This window comes from Mobula birostris, chromosome 2, assembly GCF_030028105.1.
Source record: "Mobula birostris isolate sMobBir1 chromosome 2, sMobBir1.hap1, whole genome shotgun sequence".
Lineage (NCBI taxonomy): Eukaryota > Metazoa > Chordata > Chondrichthyes > Myliobatiformes > Myliobatidae > Mobula > Mobula birostris.
The window spans coordinates 164843495-164865759 of NC_092371.1; the positions used below are offsets into that span (position 1 = coordinate 164843495).

Sequence of the window (22265 nt, forward strand, 5' to 3'; positions counted from 1 at the left end):
AGACACGGTCATCAACTGGAACAGGCCAGTCTGGTACGTGAGTCACCTTATTGCTCCGAACCCGCACTCTGTCATGACCCCAATGAGACTTGTGTGGAACAGCAGCCAAAAGTTCAGGGGTGTGAGCTTGAACGACCTGCTAATGAAAGGTCTAGATGTCCTCAACCAGATTCGCACTGTGCTACTCAGATTCAGGGGTGGAATATACGCTGCTTTGGGTGACATAAAAAAGATGTACAATTCAGTTTGGTTGGAAGACCGAGAAGTGCACCTGCATAGATTCCTCTGACAAGACTCCGAGGATGAGGAGCTGGGGGAATATGCAATCACAAGAGTGAACATCGGAGATAAACCAGCAGGGTACGTTGCACAGCTAGCAATGCGCGAAACTGCTAACCTCTCTCCTTTCACTCACCTCAAAGAGGCATGGCAGGTGCTCCAACACAACAGCTACATTGACGACATTCTCACATCCCACAAAAACCTTGACCAGCTGAAATCCATCACAACAAATGTGGAGGAGATCCTGAAAGCCGGAGGTTTCGAGCTCAAGCCTTGGGTCTTTTCTGGGCAAAGCGGGAGGAAAGAGGGCAATGACAAGCTGGAGAAGTCCAAGGCAGAAACCATGGTCTGGCCAAACCAAATGTGCGATGATGACAACAAGGCACTTGGCCTGGGCTACACAGTAGAAGAGGACAAGCTCCATGTCAAGATTGCAATCAATTTCTCAAAGAGAAAGAAAAAAATGAGACTTGGCCAAGACCTTCTACAAGAGCAAATCAGAGACCAGATGCCAAACCCCCTGACATGAAGAGAACTGCTCAGCAGGTATCAGGGCTGTATGACCCAGTTGGCCTGGTAACTCCTGCTAAGCAGAAGGGAGCTATTCTGGTACGAAGGGTGTTCCAAGAGGCAAAGGATAAAATGTGTCCAGTCAAAGACACATGGGACATAGCACTCTCAGATGGCCTCAGGGAGGATGCAATTAAGCTCTTCAAGGAGTACGTTCAACTTGGCAAGGTAAAGCTCACCAGGGCACTGACTCCCCCATGCTTCACTGAGGAACCCTGGGCAATCACGTTCTCTGATGGAAAGGAGCACACCTATGGAGCAGTGATGTACCTAAGGTGGAACTCAGACCAGGGCTCAGTCGTCAGGCTGGTGGAATCTAAAGCCAAATTAACTCCCTTGGATCACAAAGGAGATGCTGTCAAAGCAGAGATGTGTGGAGCAGTGTTTGCCTCACGCCTGAGAAAGTACTTTGAGCTGCATAGCCGAATCCAAGTTGGGAGGTGGTACCATTTCATTGATAGCCAAACAATCCTTGGTGCAGTACAGCAAGAAAGCTATAGCTATTAAACATTCTTTGCAAATAGGATCGGAGAGATTCAAAACAGCACAGGGATCCAGGACTGACGTGGATTCCTGGTCCGCAAAATATTGCTGATGTGGTCACCAGAGGAGCCAGCCCCAAGACTCAGAGTGGCAAAATGGGCCAAAGTTTTTGAGTTTGCTAGTGAATGAATGGCTGACGAAATCAGCCACTGCCAGGGAAAGCATCAACAAGTTGCAAAAGAAGGCATTTGTTGCTGCTTTGACAAGGGCCAAGCCAAAGAAACAAGAACCAGCACAAAAACAGTACCAGGTCAAAACAGAACAATGGAGACCACCTGCAGCGTCAGCCATCCGAAGCCTTGTGAACATCAAGCAGTTCAGTGTTCTAACTCGATTAGTCAAAACAGTTGCATGGATCTGGAGAGCAGCAGAAAAGTTTATTGGACAAAATCAAGCCGTGGACAGTCCAATGTGGGAGGCAGTTTCTTTGGCAGAAGTCATCTCAGTAAGAGAACGAGAAAATGCTCTGAGAGACATTTTTCTAGCAGCACAAGAGGGCGCAACCTTCCCAGGCATCACTACAGACAGGCTGGTAGTCTACAAAAACCAAGACTCTGGGCTGTTGGTTTGCAGTGGCCGAGTGCAAATCTTCAAAAAAGATCAAGTTGATGTCCCCATCTTGCCCTATGATGCCTGGGTGTCCACACTGTTAACTGGGGAGGCCCACAATGAGAGTCATGATGGAGTGGCTGGAACCTTGCTCAAGAAGAGAAGAAAGAAATGGGTCATCAGGGGAAGGAAAATTGCCCAAAAAGTTGTCGATGGCTGCATGCTCTGCAGGAAGGCAAAAGCAAGGAAATGTCAACAGGTAATGGGTGACTTGCTGCCAGAAAGAACTCAACCTGCTACACCGTTCCAGTTCACAACAGTGGACCTCTTCGGACCCTACCAAGTAAAAGATGACGTCAAGAAAATAGTAACACTGAAAGTCTGGGGAGTGGTCTTTTGCATGGCCAGCAGAGCCATCCACACAGAGTTGGTAAACACCCTAATAACTGAAGGATTCCTGATGGCCTATCAAAGGTTCACAGCAATCAGTGGACATCCAAGAAATATCTGGTCAGATCCAGGCACCAATTTCATTGGAGCAAAACCAGTCTTGGAGGAGCTGTACAGATTCTTGGACGGCCTGAATGAAGCAGCCCTGCAGGAGACTGCAGCAAAAAATGGAACGGAGTGGATGTGGAAAATCCATCCGCCTGTTTCTCCACGCAGGAATGGTGCTGCAGAAGCAGCTGTACGCATTGTAAAGAGAGCACTCCAGAGTCTTGGGAAGGAGTCTGGGCTCAGTTACAGCAAGTTCCAGACAACTCTTCACATAGCAGCCAACCTTGCCAATAAGCGCCCAATTGATGCCAGGGTACAGAGCCAGGAAGACTGTATTCAGTATGTCACACCCAACACTCTTCTACTCGGTCGAGCATCTCAAAGTGGGGATTTCAAAACCTTCGACTTTTCCGGCTACCCCTACAAAAGACCCCGAGCAATGCAGTCAGAGATGACCAAATTCTGGAGGTGCTGGAGCCAACTCGTTGGTCCTAATTTGTTTGTCTGGAGCAAGTTGCATACTGCACAGAGAGACATCACTGTTGGGGACATCGTCTGGTTAAGCGACCAAAATGCACTGAGAGGACATTTCAAGCTTGGCAGAGTCGTCAATACTAATCCAGACAGGAAAGGCATCGTGAGGGATGTCAACGTCAGGATCATCCCAAGCTACAGTGTTCCTGTGACAAAAGCTCTGAAAGTAACAATCTCTGATGGGGAAAAAAGACAGGATCCAAGCCACCATCCTTCACAGGGACATCAGGCGGCTTGCTACCTGCTGAGGAACAGGTGGAAAGTCAAGTCAACAATACATCGTAAGAACACCGAACTGGGACCACCAAGTTTCCCTTTGAAGCTGGCGATCTCCCCAGTGTTTCCATGGGAAGATCGAGTGGGAGGTGTCAAGTCAAACTAGAGTTTCTAGAAAGTATTGGGACCTACAGGCAAAAGAAAATTAAAAATTTAAAAGTAATAGCAAGAATCCACTGATAGACCAGATGGAACTCACTGCCTGAGTGCTACTTCTGCCCGGAACACTGGGGGGACCTGGCAGCATCACAGCGGCAGTCCGGGAGCAGCATTGGAATCTGCAGTAAGATGCTGAACTTTAAATAACTTGAGAGACTGTTTCATAGAAAAGAGCACAGCTGTCACTGCGTTTTGGGTTAGCACTAGCTTCACGTCACGTGGATCATTGCGCAGGTGCTTCTGGGAAATGGCACAAGGTTTAAGAAGAGCTTGGGAACCTTCGGGAAGGATCACCCGGTTTGAAAACATAATGGTCTATTAGGGAGCGGAGACTGTGCAGGTCGAATCTGTCTACAAAGTCGGGAGAGGTAGCCAGTTTTTTCACCTAGTGACTAATGACTAATGGCTAATGGTTGATGGAACTAATGGAACTATCAAACTGCTGCACTTGCGAAAAATAAAAGGAGGAAAACGGAAAAGTTGTTTGGTCATTGAGTGGAATCCAGTTAAGAAACCTTCGGGTAGACGCATTCAATCTCTTTCAAGTGGGGAAGCTGCACATGTTCAAAGAAGAAAAAGAAATCCGACTTGACGGTATATATGGTACGTATTTTAAATGTTGTACACTATTAAAGGATGGTATTAACAAATAATATGAGATGGAAAAAGAACTTCACTTCTGCAGAGAGATTATAATAAATGGGATTATTTTCTTCCCAGCCGAGAAGATAAAGGGAGAGATTTAATAGAGAAGTTAATGTTTTTATATGCTATATAAGAAAATATTTCTACTGCTGAAAGAGTCAGTGACCAGAGGACAGAAATTTACTCTAGGTTAATTGGAAAAAGAGCCCAAAGGGAGATTTGATTTTTTTCATTCAATAAGTTATTATAATCAAACATAGAATAGTACAGCACTGTATATGCCCTTTGGCCCACTAATTGTGCCAGCCTCTTATCCTGCTCCAAGATCAACCTAACTTTTCCCTACAACATAATCCTACATTTTGTTTTCATCCATGTGGTTATTTACGAGACTCTTAAATGCCCCTATTGTATCTGTTTCTACTACCAGCCCTGGCAACAGTCCCACCCTCAGTCATTCTCTTGTTCTTCACATACATGTAAAATGCCTTGAGGTTTTCCTTATTACTACTTGCCAAGGTCTTCTCATGCCCCTCGAGCTCTCATAAGTCCCTTCTTAAACTCCTTCCTGGCTATCCTGTAACTCTCAAGAGCCCTGTCTGATTCTTGCTTCCTATACCTTGCCTCCTTCTCCCTCTTGACTCGATGTTCCACCTCTTGTCTACCATGGTTCCTTCACCCTACCATTCTCTCCACGTCTCAATGGGACAAATCTATCCAAAATCCCATATAAGTGCTTCCTAAACAGCCTCCACATTTCCATTGTACATTTCCTTGAGTACATCTGTTCCCAATTTATGCTCCCAAGTTCCTGCCTAATTGAATCATAATTTCCTCTCCCCCAATTAAATATTTTCCCACGCTATCTGCTCCTATCCCCAACCAAGGTTATGCTGAGGTCAGGGAATTGTGGTCACTTTCTCCAAAATGCTCATCCAACAAGACCAGGTTCATTGTCTAATACTAGATCTTGTATTGCCTCTCCTCTGGTTGGCTTGTCCACGTATTGAGTCAATGATCTTTTCCTAGATATACCTAACAAGTTCAAAGTAAATTTATTATCAAAGTACATATATGTCACCATATACAACCCCGAGATTCATTTTCTTTTGTGCCTAACCCTTTCACACTAAGGAGTTGCCAATCAATATTAGGGAATTTGAAGTCATCCATGACAGCAACGCTGTTATTTATGCTCCTTTCTGAAATCTGCTCCTCAGTGTCTTTGTTGCTACTGGGGGTCTATAGAATACTCCCAACAGAGTGATTACTCCCTTTCAGTCTCTGACTTCCACCCACAATGACTGAGTAGACAATGCCTCCATGACTCCTCTGTGATATTTGCAGTTGTAATATTATTCGTGATTGGCAATGCCATTCCCCCACCTTTTTTTATCTCCCTCTCTGTCCCTTTTGAAACATCTGAACACCGGAACTTCCAGCAAACATTCCTGTCCCCCGTGACAGCCAAGTCTCTATAATGGCCACAGTGCACTGACTTATGCTCTAAATTTACCACCCTTGTTCCTAATATTTTTCAAATTAGACATTTGAATCATACTAGTAATAGAGAAAGGCCCTTGCAGTTGAAGGAGGAGATGTTGTTCATGGCAGTGAGAGTACAACAGAATGGTCTATGTACTTTGACTTGATCTGTATGCTGGAAAGACAAAGTGCCCATGAAGAAATGCAATGCATCCTCTACTGACTTCTGGGAATCTCTGGCCCAAAGCAAAGCAGGAGCATTCAGGAAGGTGTTGAGAAGCTCAAGATCCTACAGTGAGTGTAATGCAGAGGATCTGCAAAAGTAGCAATAAGGGAACCACCCAACAAAATAACCATCTCCTGCCTAAACTGTAGAAGTGCCTGGAGTTCACACATTGGCCTCATTATGTCTCTCCAAAATCCACAACACCAAGTCCTCCGACTGTGTTGATTGTTAATGCAAATGACCCATTTCAGCTGTGTTTTGATGCTTTGATTGTGATGTGACAAAACTAATAATTTTGTAAGTATTATTGGAGATTGGTGTGAATCCAAAAATTGCGGTAAAATTAGGGAAACCTAAATGTAAATTAAAAAGGAGAAATCAAAAAGCAGCTGGAATCTTTTTCATTGACTAAAAGAACTGATAGGCTCACTATTTAACTTATTATCCAGAAAACAAGACAGCACTTGAGTGTCAGCCTAGATTATCCCTTAAGTATTGGCTGTAAAACATGAAACTAAATTTTCTAAGTCAGAGGCAAGTCTACAACCAAGTAACAAGGTGTCAGTTAAGAGTCTAAGGGATCAATGCATTTGATATTAAAAGGATTACAGATATCTGATGATGTTATAGCTACAGAAAGAAAGCAACTGCTTCTGATTTTCTTTTCTTTAAACCACCTTGGCTGTGCCTATTCATGTTATAAATGTGTATGTTACCAGCATTTGATTGACAGCTGATGCTGTAGTTTCCTGCTTTTTCTTTCTGTCCCTTGAATATATTTGGAATATTCTAACCATTAAATTGTTTCCAGAATCTTTAGGAAAATCATTACTGATGAATCCATTATCAGTTATCCAATATCCTATCACCACAATATGTCAACGGCAGATACAATCTCATTGGGCTCTCCACACGGCTTTAGACCACCTGGATAAAACAAACACCTACGTCAGGCTGCTGTTCATCGACGATAGTTCAGCATTTAATACCATCATTCCCACAATCCTGATTGAGAAGTTGCAGAACCTGGGCCTCTGTACTTCCCTCTGCAATTGGATTCTTGACTTCCTAACCGGAAGACCACAATCTGTGCAGATTGGTGATAACATATCCTCCTCGCTGACGATCAACACTGGCGCACCTCAGGGGTGTGTGCTTAGCCCACTGCTCTACTGTCTATATACACATGACTATATGGCTAGTCATAGCTCAAATATCATCCATAAATTTGCTGACAATACAACCATTGTTGGTAGAATCTCAGATGGTGATTGCCAACTAGTGGAGTGGTGCCGCAGCAACAACCTGGCACTCAACATCAGTAAGACAAAAGAGCTGATTGTGAACTTCAGGAAGGGTAAGACGAAGGAACACATACAAATTTTCATAGAGGGATCAGAAGTGGAGAGAGTAAGCAGTTTCAAGTTCCTGGGTGTCAAGATTTCTGAAGATCTAACCTGGTCCCAACATATCGATGTAGTTACAAAGAAGGCAAGACAGCGACTATACTTCATTAGGAGTTTGAAGAGATTTGGCATGTCAACAAATACACTCAAAAACTTCTATTGTTGTACTATGGACAGCATTCTGTCAGGCTGCATCACTGTCTGGTATGGGGGTGGGGGGGGGGGGGCTACTGCACAGGACCGAAAGGAGCTGGAGAGGGTTGTAAATCTAGTCATCTCCATCTTGGGTACTAGCCTACAAAGTACCCAGGACATCTTCAGGGAGCTGTTTGTTATATATATATATATATATAACAAAGCTTGCAGAGAGACTTAGGCCAGTTAGAAGAGTGGGCTGAAAGATGGCAGATGGAGTTTAATGCTGATAAATGTGAGGTGCTGCATTTTGGTAGGACTAATCAAAATAGGACATACATGGTAAATGGTAGGGCATTGAAGAATGCAGTAGAACAGAGGGATCTAGGAATAATGGTGCATAGTTCCCTGAAGGTGGAATCTCATGTAGATAGGGTGGTGAAGAAAGCTTTTGGTATGCTGGCCTTTATAAATCAGAGCATTGAGTATAGGAGTTGGGATATAATGTTGAAATTGTACGAGGCATTGGTAAGGCCAAATTTGGAGTATTGTGTACGGTTCTGGTCGCCAAATTATAGGAAAGATGTCAACAAAATTGAGAGAGTACAGAGAAGATTTACTAGAATGTTACCTGGGTTTCATCACCTAAGTTACAGAGAAAGGTTGAACAAGTTGGGTCTTTATTCTTTGGAGCGTAGAAGGTTGAGGGGGAAACTTGATAGAGGTATTTAAAATTATGAGGGGGATTGATAGAGTTGACGTGGATAGGCTTTTTCCATTGAGAATGGGGGAGATTCAATCCAGAGGACATGAGTTGAGAGTTAAAGGGCAAAAGTTTAGGGGTAACATGAGGGGGAACTTCCTTACTCAGAGAATAGGTGTGTGGAATGAGCTTCCAGCAGAAGTGGGTTGAGGCAGATTCGATGTTGTCATTTAAAGTTAAATTGGATAGATATATGGACAGGAAAGGAATGGAGGGTTATGGGCTGAGTGCAGGTCGGTGGGACTAGATGAGAGCAAGAGTTTGGCATGGACTAGAAGGGCCAAGATGGCCTGTTTCTGTGCTGTAATTGTTATATGGTTATATGGAGTGGTGTCTCAGAAAGGCAGCGTCCATTATTAAGGACCTCCAGCACCCAGGACATGCCCTTTTCTCACTGTTACCATCAGGTTGGAGCTACAGAAGCCTGAAGGCACACACTCAGCAATTCAAGAACAGCTTCTTCCCCTCTGCCATCCGATTTCTAAATGGACATTGAACCTTTAGACACTACCTCACTTTTTTTTAAATATGCAGTATTTCTATTTTTTGCACTTTTTAAAAACTTTTTCAATATACGTATACTGTAATTGATTGATTATTGCTTTATTTATTTTCTGTTCTATATTATGTATTGCATTGAACTGTTGCTAAGTTAACAAATTTCATGTTACATGCCGATGATAATAAACCTGATTCTGATTCTGATATAACTGATGACTCCAGCCACCTTTTTAAGTTAAATAGGACATTTTTTCATATCCTAGCGTTTTATTGACCTGTACATAAAATACACCATAGGATGTTGTTTTATGTGTGGTGCTGTAAGTAAATGCTCTGAAACTTTTCTTGAATTACTTTCGGAAACAGCAAAATTTACTTTCAAGTGTTTAAGTTTTAAATATCTGGAATTTAAGAAAATGATAGCCATAATAACTAACAATGAAATTACCACATTTTAATTTGTAAAAATCTTAATCAATAATGCCTTTTGGAGAAGGAAATCTGCCAAGCTTACTTGGTTATGCCTTCCTCTTATGAAAGACCCACCTAACTGAACAATTCTTAACTACTTCTTCAGTTCAGGATTAATTATAGATGAACCATAAATGCCAATATCACCAGCAAAGTCCACATCCATGGGTGAATAAGTAAGAAAATGATGCAAGTTTACCTCTCAAAAGTAAACCATGTATAAACCCATGATAGGACAGTTTTCTACATGATCGATGAATATCTTCTTCAAAGTTTATGTTCTCATATAATCGTGTATTGACCCCATTTTCTGCCACTGCCCAATGCTCTGTTAAACGTGTAAGCTGCCCACTCTAGAATCCTAAAACAAGTAGCCTGACTACTATATATTATAGCCTGATGCCATAACTTATTATGTCATAACTAGTGCAATTGTGAAAATTAATTTATGGAAAGCCAGTAGATAAACCAGGCAAAATTATTATGCTGTACTTTTAATGAAGGCCTACACTTCTGGCAGATCAATTGCTTTTAAAGTTTGAGACAAGAATTATTGCATTCAATCTATTTAGTTTATGGAGCTCTCCAAATAACCTTTTTTTCTTTTGTTAATTGGCAAAGAACCATGATAGAAAACGTTTGTTTCTAGCATCTTATTGTGGCATTTACAACACATGCCACAATTAGCAAATAATCTTGACGTTGCAGTTTTCTTGTGCTTTTTCACCAACAGGAAAATGTCACAGAAAATACTTGAGGAGCGGCACTCAGTGGCTGTCAATCAATTAATGTGTTTTATCCATTGTCAATTCTCAAATATCCAGAACCAAACTACTGAAGATACTATAAGCATGATATAAAATAGGAATACTGAAAATACTTAAGTCAGGTAGTGTCAGTGGAGACAGAAATTGACTTAAGTTTTCAGGTTGATGCCTTAAGAATCAGTAATTAATTTCCAAGAAACATTGGAATTACTGGTTATTTCAGATTAGCTGCTAAATTAATTTTTGGTGTTTAATATTACAACACATACTGTAGTAATCCTACTGTAAGAATATTAAAGTCTATCACTCATACACATAGAGAAAAAGACAACCCTCAGTCTTGTACTTTAATAACAAATTGTGCTTTCACAAAACAAGTACACATCAATAGAATTGTAGTCTACCCTCTTATGTGTGCTGGTCAGTTGTATAATTTCTTTCTGTGAGCTCAGGAATGCACTTGATAGTATTTGATCGCTGCCTGCCCTGATGAATGAACTCCACTTTGAGTATTTTTGTTTGATTTAATACATGATTTTTCATTGCCATGCATTCTATTTTTAAATTATATCAGCTCAACTACCTTCATTTTTGCAAAACCAAAGAAATCAAAACTTCTGGTACTGCCAGCAATGCAAGGGATCATCTGGCCCTCCAGGTCCAGCAGGCCCACCAGGATTACCAGGACTTCAAGGTCCCAGTGGTTTCCCAGGTTTAGATGGTAAACAAGGTCAACCAGGTTCTTCAGGTTTACCAGGCCCTCCAGGAATCCAAGGATTCATGGGTAAGACTGAAAAAACTGTGTTTCATTTCTTTTAATATGCAGCTCATTATACACAGGTGTTACTTTTAGGTTTCTTTGAGACACATTTGACAAAGTAACTCCCAATGTAGTATTTCAAGGTTGCTTCTATTTCTTCAGACAGAGGCAAATTCTAATTAAATTAAATCAAATGAAGTCTGATGAGTTATATAACGAGTGGCAATACGCCTCTGATTGTGGGAACATTCTACTCCTATAGGCTGAGCTAACTAACAGTGCAGCTACGTGGCCGAATATTTGAGGATATTGTGAAGGGCTGCAAGAGGAAAGCCTTGCAGCTCTTAGTCAATGAAAGATACTTCTTTGGTTATCTGTCATTGACCAACAGGATTGTTACATATGATTCTGGGCTAAGTTTTGCATATGGGCTAGATTTTATATTTTCAGTTAGAATTTGAAAGGCAAGTAAATGTAACCTTTCGTACCCTGTCCTTGTACCTATAGTATTTAGTCATTCGGAAGCCTGTAATTCTGGCTAAATACTGTACACATGCTCCCTGCAACTGTCTGCCACATATGAAAATCTTTGAGAGTGCAGTGCATGTTGAAAGAGCACTTCACAGACAAAGTAGATTCCTGGGCTTCATAAATGAAAACAACATGCAAACATTCTGGTTATCATACAATTGAAAGGATGCATAAAAACGTAGCTCAGAATGTTTTCCAAGATTAAGGATTTCAACTGTATAGCTAGACTGGAAAAGCTGTGATTGTTCTCCTTGGAACAAAGGGCAGTTGATAACAATGCACAAACTCAGGACTAATTTAGAAAGGATAACAGAAAAAAACTACTTCCAATGACTAAGTACTTTAGGTACTATAGGTTCAAGGAGAAGCAGAGGGTGCAGGCCTTTGCAGCCAGTTCAAGTTTAATTATCATTCAACCATACACATGAATACAATCAAACAAAATGGCTTCTCTTCGGGGCCAAGGTGCAAAACACAGTACCAACAGTCACACACAGCACAGGGCAAATATAGCACATGTAATTACATTAGCAGTAAAACATACAGTCACTAAAAAATATGTTTATACCTATACCAAGAGTAGTTAAAATCTGACACAATACCAAAAAGAATCAATCACACTATTCAAAATAAAGTTGGTTTAATAGTTGAGAAAAAGCAAGTTGGAGGGTAAAGAGGTGAAACAAAGAGAAACTAAATAGAATTGCTCTTGTAGGACATGGCATGAATTTGCCTATTTGTGTGCTTTGGAAATTCTATGATTATCCATAACTTTCATTTTTTAATTGTAATATTCATTACTTTATTTGAGGTGATAAAGTAATTTTGTTTCAGGGGTGGTATTAGGAGCTACATCTTAAGTTTTCTCCAATTACAGTATATCATCAGTTCTGATGTTGTCAACAATTGCTGATTTCAGGATCCCCTGGTCAGAAAGGTGAGAGAGGAATCGGAGATCCTGGACACCAAGGTCTACCAGGAATGCCAGGTACTGTACTATATTAATGGTATAATTCATTGAAATTTTTCAAAAAATAGATCACCATGACAGGTAAAAAAGCAAGACAAAAATTAATGCTAACTTCTCTATTAGAAGAATGAAAAATTATTCTATGACTCATAAAATGTAATGGCCACTACTTACTTTTGGATTTTATTGAATTTCGCTGATAAGTTACCAGTTTTTTTTAATCAAAATGCCATTATGTTTATAATACAGTCCTGAATTTGAAACAGTCCCTCAAAATTATACTAAGCAGTACCTGGGTACTTAGAGCCTCAAATACTAACCAGTGTACCTAATTATTAATCGTGATTAAAAGTCACCAAGGTAAAACATTAACTCTTTATTTCACCACAAATGCTTTATCCTGATGCTTATTTCCACCATTTCAATTTTTATTCCAAAATTTCAGTATCTTCATTATCTTGCTTTTGGATACTTGATCATTGCACTTACTGCTGAAAGTGACCATGAGAAAAGCACAAAGTGTGAGAGTTCTGCAAATGGCTGGCTTTAATCAAAGTATCAACTATGCCCCAGAAAGATCTTCTTAATTCCTATCATGGACACTGAAGCTATCATCAAAAATTGAATTACAAACAGAAACTAGCAGACTCAATGAATTATAAACAAAGTCTAATTACAGGCAATCTTGCATTATGGACATTCACGCAATGGAAACTCTTCCTTATGGAATTCACAAAACAGTACCCAAAAATTTGAGGTACAGAATAAAATTCGCTCTTGTGAAATTAATGTGGGGAAAATGAATGCAAAATGTGGGGGAAAACAACATATTTCATCAGTTTTTGCTTTTAGTCTCTCAATACTGTGGAGTTATAAGATTTATGTATGGCATGAACAGGCATTCAGAGTGCTATGCTGCTACACTCTTCATCTGTGAGGCATTTTCTTTGATGGTTGCAGTGTGAGAAGCTACAGTAGCCATGGCAAGTTCTTTAAGATAATCCTGCAACCTCTACTCCACTGCCACCTTCACCATAACCCATTATTCCTCTAAATTCCTTTCACAACACTTTTTCATGATCCACAAATCCCATCCATTTCCTTGATATTCCCTTTCCTTGCACATTTGAGGAAGTTCCTTGCAGATGAAGAATGTGGCAGTACTGAGATGTTGGTCCAGATGTCCTCAGACTGGAGAGGGTGTAGCAAAGGAAGGACTCAGGTGTTACTGTCAACCTAACTGTTATGATAAAATCATATCCAAGTCTTATTGCCCCTCTGTATATAGTGAAATTTGTTGCTTCTTTTGTATGGATCTTGTCTGTCCCCGAAAACCAATGTTGGTCTCAACTGTTAACTAGTAGAGATGAGTCAATAATAGTGTTGGAGAATGAACATCCCATAGGGGCACATCTCCTCTTTTAGCATAAAATTCAGTGGGAAAAGGGGCTTCAAGGATGCAATGCTGAGGCTCTATAAGGCATTTGACAGACCACACTTAGACTATTGTGAACCTGATGTGTTGGAATGAAAAGATTAAGGAATGAGGAGTATTTGATAACTCTGGACCTTTACCCACTAGAGTTTAGAAGAATGTGGGGGATCTCAATGAAACCTATCAAATATTGAGAGGTCTAGATGGAGTGGGTATTGAGAGGATGATTCTGGATGACAGACTTGAGTCGAGCACCAACACAGAGGCTGTGTACAAGAAGGGCTTGAGTCACCACTACTTCCTGAGGAAACTGAAGTCCTTTAGAGTACGCAGGCCTCTCCTTCACATGTTCTACCAGTCTGTTGTCGCCAGTACTATCTTCTATGCAGTAGTGTGCTGGGGTAATAGCATCAACACGAGTGATGCCAACAGGCTTAATAAACTGATTAGAAAGGCTGGCTCTGTTATAGGAGTAAAACTGGACACACCGGAGGCTGTGGTAGAACAAAGGACCCTATGGAATATCCTGGTAATTCTGGACAATGTTCCTCACCCTCTGCATGCCACCTTGGCTGAGCAGAGGAGCACTTTTAGTAATAGACTAAGACAACTGTGCTGCTCCAAAGAGTGCAATATGATGTCATTCTCACCCTCAGCCATCAGGCTTTAAAATGAGTCAATCTATAGACGGGGAAGTAATGCCCCCTCCTGTTAAACTGTTTGTGATAACTTATTTTTTATTCTTTCTACTTTTCTTCTAATATTTATATCTGTGCACTTGTAATGCTACTGTGACACTGTAATTTCCTTTGGGATCTATGAAGTATCTATCTATCTAGTGAGGACATCTAGGACCAGAGAGGGCTTGGAATAGAGGGGCATCCATTTAGAACCGAGATGAGGAGGAATTTCTTTAACCAGAGGATGGTGAATCTTTGGAATCCTTTGACACAGAAGGCTGTGGAGGCCAAGCCATTAGGTATATTTAAATTTCTAAATAGTAAGGGTGTCAACATTTTCGGGGAGAAAATAGGAGAATGGAGATTAGAAGGATAACAACTTAGCTATGAGAGAATGGCAGAGTAAACTCGATAGACCAAATAGCCTAATTCTGCTCCTATGTCATTTGGTTTAATGGTCTTATGGATAGTATTCTAGGTACACAGCCCCAACAAAATGCAGGATTGCCTATATTGTGATGAAGAAAGAGGAGAACAAAAGGGCAAGTCTGTAAGAGGATGGAAGGCTAGAGAAATCAAGTAACAATGGGTGACAATGCAGCATGAAAAAGTGGTGAGAGGGATTAAAAAATAAGTTTGGAAGAGCTGAAAATACAAAATAATTGCCTGATATTATAAGAATGTATGTTGGAAATCAGAAATAAAAAATAACAAAAATTGTTAAACAGTGTTAAATTCAAAAGGTTGAAATAGAAACATAGAAACAGAAAATAGGTGCAGGAGTAGGCCATTCGGCCCTTCGAGCCTGCACCGCCATTTATTATGATCATGGCTGATCATCCAACTCAGAACACCGCCCCAGCCTTCCCTCCATACCCCCTGATCCCCGTAGCCACAAGGGCCATATCTAACTCCCTCTTAAATATAGCCAATGAACTGGCCTCAACTGTTTCCTGTGGCAGAGAATTCCACAGATTCACCACTCTCTGTGTGAAGAAGTTTTTCCTAATCTCGGTCCTAAAAGGCTTCCCCTCTATCCTCAAACTGTGACCCCTTGTTCTGGACTTCCCCAACATCGGGAACAATCTTCTTGCATCTAGCCTGTCCAATCCCTTTAGGATCTTATACGTTTCAATAAGATACCCCCTCAATCTTCTAAATTCCAACGAGTACAAGCCCAGTTCATCCAGTCTTTCTTCATATGAAAGTCCTGCCATCCCAGGAATGTGCGCAGATAAAAGATTAAATCTGCTTTGAATTGAACAGGCACATTTTTTGAGCTTAAAATCATAGTATAATGAAACTGAAGCAAAACTCTGCAGTTGTTGTTTAACTGTTCATATAACTTCTTCCTTTTACACTTCTGCTCATCAAATTATTTTTACACAGATTTCAACTGATATTAAAATTGTACTAAAAAAATTTAAAAATATTAGGAAGACAAACTGACAAAATTTCTTGGGAAATTTTTTTAAGAATATAGACCAAAAGCAGGAAATCTAGATATACAGTACATTATGGACTCTGGCTTAAATTGACAAATTTTAATTGTGTAGAATGAGTGTCCCAAATCTTTGTACGGAGATTGTCAATTTAAATTGCAACTAAATTTTCACTGAGTGAGATAATAAATCTGCTATATATAGATTGTACAGTTGGATGTCAGAAATTCTGACACATTTGTCACTGCAACAAGATAATTAACAAGGTGAATTCAATTTATGCGGGACTTTTCCTCCAGCTGATGTTTCTCACATTCAGGGATAAATAATTTTTTTCCCTTTAATCAAACATGCCTAGTGCATAAATAATGTTACAGTTGTATAGGCTTTCTCCATTTGGTTACATTACCCACTTGAGAATTTTAATGGTCAAGATCTCCAGATTTCTTTATTTTTCAGCAGTAAAAATGTTCATGTGATCTTTCTTGACTTATTTGTATTTCATTATGACAGCAGAGAAAATAAAATTCTCATGCAAAGGAAAGTGCTGTATATAAAAGCAAAATCAAGATAATATCAGAAATCAGACCCAAACTATTTGTAAAAGAGACAAAATAATAAAAAAAAATAAAGTAAGCAATTTGCACTATTTCCAGTTTGCACAAGGACAACGGAAAACAATCCATCTTCCCAAATTTTCATTTCTGTTATACACGATGAGCTGAAAGAAGGAAAATGTATTTTGGTGATAATTGTTATCACTGCTCTTGATTTTGTGGGAAGAACACAGAACATAGAAAACCTACACCATATTACAGGCCCTTCAGCCCACAATGTTGTGCCGACTATGTAACCTACTCTAGAAGCTGCCTACAATTTTCCTACCGCATAGCCTTCTATTTTCCTAAGCTCCATGGACCTATCTAAGAGTCTCTTAAAAGACTCTATTGTATCCACCTGTACCACCTTTGCTGAAAGTGCATTCACGCACAAATTACCTCTGACGTCTCCCTTGTACCTACTTCCAAGCACCTTAAAACTATGCTAAAAACTTTCTGCATTGCGAATTATGGAATAACTGTAAGACTTTAAGATAAAGGAGCATAATTATTCCATTTGCATATCTAGTCTGCTGCACCATCTCATCATGGCTGATCCATTTCCCTCTGATCTCCCCATATCTCTTCATGCCCTGACTGATCAAGAATACATCAACCTCTGCCTTAAATATACCCAATGACTTGTCCTCCATAGCTACCTGTGGCAACAAATTCCACAGATTCACCACTCTCTGGCTAAAGAAACTCTTCATCTTCGATCTAAATGAATGTCCCTCTATTCTGAAGCTGTGTCCTCTGGTCTTAAGCACTCCACCATAGGAAACGTCTTCTTCACATTCACTCTATCGAGGCCTTTCAACATTCGATAGGTTTCAATTAGGTCATCCCTCATTCTACTGAATTCCAGTGAGTAGAATCCCAGAGCCATTAAACGCTTCTCATATGATAAGCCTTTCAATGCCAGAATTCATTTTTATTAACCTCCTTTGCATCCTCTCCAATGTTAGCATATCCTTTCTTAGATAAGGGGCCCAAAACTGCTCACAATACTCCAAGTGAGTGTTTTATAAAACCTCAACATTACATTTTTGCTTTTATATTCTAGTCCTCCCTTTAGGGAGTCCTGCATGAGGATTCTGAAGTCCCTTTACATCTCAAATGTTAGAATTTTCTCCCCAGCTAGAAAAAAGCCTATACTTCTATTTATTCTATCAAAGTGCATAACTATACACTTCCCAACACTGTACTCCGTGTGCCATTTCTTTGCCCATTCTTCCAATCTGACTATGTCCTTCTATAGCCTCTCCACTTCCACAAGGCTGCCTACTCCTCCATCTATCTCATATCATCTGCAAACTTGGCCACAAAGCCATCAATTCTGTCATCCAAATCACTGACATATAACATAGAAAGTAATGGTCCCAACACAGACCCCTGTGGTGCAGCACTAATCACCGGCAGCCAATCAGAAAAGGCTCCCTTTATTCCCAATTTTCCCTCCTGTCAATCAGCCAATGTTTTATCTATTCTAGTATCTTTCATATAATACCATTGGCTCTTACATTGTAAAGCAGTCACATGTCTGGCACCTTGTCAAAGGCCTTCTGAAAATCCAAGTGAACAATACCTACTGATTTTCCTTTGTCTATCTTGCTTGTTACTTTTCAAGGATTTCCAACAGATCTGTGAGGCAATATTTTCCCTCAAGGAAACCATGCTGACTACAGCCTATTTTATCATGTGCCTCCAAGTACCCTGAGACTTCATCCTTAATAATCAACTCCAACATCTTCTCAATGACTGAGGTTAGACTAACTATCCTATAGTTTCCTTTCTTCTGCCTCCTTCCCTTCTCGAAAGGAGTGGAGTGACATTTGCAATTTTCCAGTCCTCCAGAACCATGCCAGGATCAATTGATTCTTGAAAGGTTATTACTAATGCCTCCACATTCTCTTCAGCCACCTTTTTCAGAACCCTGAGGTGTAGATCATTTTATCCATGTGACTTAGCTACCTTCAGACCATTTAGTTTCCCAAGAACCTTCTCCCTAGTAATGGCAACTCACACAATTCTGCCCCCTGACTTCCAACATACTGCTAGTGTCTTTCGCTGTGATGACTGACGCAAAATACTTAATCAGTTTGTCCGCCATTTCCTTGGGCCCCATTACCACCTCTCCAGCATCATTTTCCAGTGGTCCAATACCAATTCTCGCCTCTCTTTTACGTTTCGTTGGTTTTTAAAACCTTCCCAATCCTCTAACTTTGCACTAATTTTTGCTCTATTATATACCTTCTCTTAGGCTTTTATTGTGGCTTCACTTCTCTTGACAGCCACAGTTGCACCATCCTGCCTTTAGAATACTTCTTTAGGATATAAGACCATAAGATACAGGAGCAGAGTAGGGCCATTGAGCTCATTGAATCCTCTCTGCCATTTCATCATGACTGATCAAATTTTCCTCTCAACCTCAATCTCCTGCCTTCTCCCTGTATCCCTTCATGCTCTGATCAATCAAGAATCTATCAACTTCTACCTTAAATATACATAAACACTTGGCCTACACAGCTACCTGTGGCAAAGAATTCCATAGATTCACCACTCCCTGGCTAAAGAAATTCCTCCTCCTTTCCATTCTAAAAGAATACCCCTCTATTCTGAGGCTGTGTCCTCTGGTCTTAGACTCTCCCACCATAGGAGACATCCTCTTCACATCCACTCTATCAAGGCCTTTCACAATGCAATAGGTTTCAATGTGGTTGCCCCTTACTCTTCAGAATCCTAGTGAATACAGGCCCAGAGCCATCAAACTTTCTCCATATGACAAGCTATTCAATCCTGAAATAATTTTCTTGAACCTCCTTTGAACACTCTTCAGTCTCAGTGCATCTTTTCCAAGATAAAGGGCCCAAAACTCCTCAAAATACTCCAAGTGAGGCCTTATGAGTGTTTTATAAAGCCTCAACAATACATCTTTGCTTTTATATTCTAGTCCCCTTGAAATGAATGCTAACATTACATTTGTCATCCTCAACTTAATTCGCAAATTAACCTTTAGCGAATCCTGCACAAGAACTCCCAAGTCCCTTTCTGCCTCAGGTTTTTGTATTTTCTCTCCATTTAGAAAATAGTCTACCCTTTCATTTCTCTACCAAAGTGCATGACCATACACTTCCCAACACTGTATTCTGTCTGCCATTTCTTTGCCCATTCTCCTAATCTGTCTAAATCCTTCTGCAGCCTCTCTACTTCCTTCAAAATTACCTGCCACTCCAGCTATCTTCATGTTGTCTGCAAACTGCAACAAAGCCTTCAATTCTGTCATCCAAATTATTGACCTGTAAGATAAAAAAGACTGTCACCAGTAGCCAACCAGAAAAGGCTCCCTTTATTCCCACTCTTTGCGTCCTGCCAATCAGTCGCTGCTTTATCCATTCTAGAATCTTTCCTGTTATACCATGTGCATGCAGCTTTTTCAGCAGCCTCGTGTGGCATCTTGTCGAAGGTCTTCTGAAAATCCAAGTACACAACATTAACTGATTCTCCTTTGTCTGTCCTGCTTGTTATTTCTTATAAGATCTCCCCTTGAGGAAACCATGCTGACTATGGCCTGTTTTATCTTGTGCTTCCAAGTACCCTGAAACATCATGCTCAATAATCGTCTCCAACATCTTCCCAACTACTGAGGTCAGACTAACTGGCCTATAGTTTCCTTTCTTCTGCCTCTCCCTTTCTTGAAGAGTGGAATGACATATGTAATTTTCCAGTCATCTCAAACTATTCCAGAATCTAGTGATTCCTGAAAGATCATTACTAATGCATCCAGCCCCCTCTTTCAGAACCCTGGGGTGTACGCTATCTGGTCCAGGTGACTTATCTGCTTCATTCTTTCAGTTTCTCAAGATCCTTCTTCCTAGCTATGGTAACTTCACACACTTCATGACCCCTGGCACCTAGAACTTCCACCATACTTCCACAGTGAAGACTGATGCAAAATATTTATTCAGTTTGTCTGACGTTTTGTTGTCTTCCATTACTACCTCTCCAGCATCATTTTCCAGCCTTCTGATATCCACTCTCATCTCTCTTTTACACTTTATGTATCTGAAGAAACATTTGGTATCCTCTTCAATATTATTGGCTCGCTTACTTTCATATTCCATCTTTACCTTAATGACTTCTTTAGTTGTCTTCTGTTGGTTTTTAAAAGCTTCCCAATCCTCTAACTTCCAACTTATTTTTGCTCTATTATATGCTCTTTCTTTGCTTTTATGTTGGCTTTGACTTCTCTCATTAGCCACTCTAGTGTCATCTTTCCTTTAGAATACTTCTTCCTATTTCAGATGTATATCTACTGTGCCTTCCGAATTGCTAACAGAAATTCCAGCCATTGCTGCTCTGCCATCATCCCTGCCAGTCTTCTTGTCCAATCAATTCTGGCCAACTCCTCTCTCATGCCTCTGCATTTCCCTTTACTCCACTGTAATACTGATACATCTGACTTTAGCTTCTCCTTCTCAAATTTCAAGGTGAATTCAATCATATTAAAATCACTTTTCCCTAAGTGTTATTTTACCTTAAGCTCTCTAATCAATTCTGGTTCATTGCACAACACCCAATCCAGAATAGCTGATTCCCTAGTGGGCTCAACCACAAGCTGTTCTAAAAAGCCATCTCGTAGACACTCTAGAAATTGCCCCTCCTGACCAACCCGATTTTCACAATTGCATATTGAAGTCCTCCATGACTATAGTAACAATGCCCTTTGGGCATGCATTTGCTATCACCCATTTTAATTTTTCGGGCAAATCCTTACTACTGTTTGGGAGTCTGTATATAACTCCCATCAGGGTCTTTTTACCCCTGCAACTCCTTAGCTTTATCCACAATGATTCAACATCTTCGACCTTATGTCACATCTTTCCAATGATTTGATTTCACTTTTACCAACAGAGCAACACCACTCCCTTTGTCTTGCTGTCTTTTGATACAATGTGTATTCTTGGACATTAGCATAGAAACATAGAAAACCTACAGCACAATACAGGCCCTTCAGCCCACAAAGCTGTACCGAACATGACCTTACCCTAGAAATTACCTAGGCTTACCCATAGCCCTCCATTTTTCTGAGCTCCATATACCTATCTAGGAGTCTCTTAAAAAACCTTATCGTATCTGCCTCCACCACCACTGCCGGCAGCCCATTCCACGCACTCACCACTCTTTGCATAAAAAACTTACCCTTGACATCTTCTTTGTATCTAATTCCAAGCACCTTAAAACTGTGCCTTTTCGTGCTGGCCACTTCAGTCCTGGGAAAAAGCCTCTGACTATCCACACGATCAATGCCTCTCATCATCTTATACACCTCTATCAGGTCACCTCTCATCCTCCGTCGCTCCAAGGAGAAAAGGCCGAGTTCACTCAATCTATTCTCATAAGGCATGCTCCGCAGTCCAGGCAACGTTCTTGTAAATCTCCTCTGCACCCTTTCTATGGTTTTCACATCCTTCCTATAGTGAGGTGACCAGAATTGAGCACAGTACTCCAAGTAGGGTCTGTCCAGGGTCCTATATAGCTGCAACATTACCTCTCAGCTCCTAAAGTCATTCCCACAATTGATGAAGGCCAATGCACCGTATGCTTTCTGAACCACAGAGTCAACCTGCACAGCTGCTTTGAGTGTCCTATGGACTCGGACCCCAAGATCCTTCTGATCCTCCACACTGCCAAGAGTCTTACTATTAATGCTATATTCTGCCATCATATTTGACCTACCAAAATGAACCACCTCACACTTATCTGGGTTGAGCTCCATCTGCCACTTCTCAGCCCAGTTTTGTATCCTATCAATGTCCCACTGTAACCTCTGACAGCCTCCACACTATCCACAACACTTCCAACCTTTGTATCATCAGCAAATTTACTAACCCACTTCCTCATCCAGGTCATTTATAAAAATCACAGAGTAGGGGTCTCAGAACAGATCCCTGAGGCACACCACTGGTGACCGGCCTCCATGCAGAATATGACCCATCTACGACCACTCTTTGCCTTCCATGGGCAAGCCAGTTCTG

General features: G+C 40.7%; 1 protein-coding gene across 1 annotated transcript in view; it reads left to right on the forward strand.

Annotated features, from left to right (window-relative positions):
- col21a1 (collagen, type XXI, alpha 1) overlaps positions 1 to 22265 on the forward strand; it is a 211819-nt gene that overhangs the window by 184135 nt on the left and 5419 nt on the right. The window contains exons 30-31 of the mRNA XM_072280324.1: positions 10385 to 10594; positions 12021 to 12089. Of these exons, the coding sequence (XP_072136425.1) occupies positions 10385 to 10594; positions 12021 to 12089 (279 nt within the window). The remainder of the gene's footprint in view (positions 1 to 10384; positions 10595 to 12020; positions 12090 to 22265) is intronic.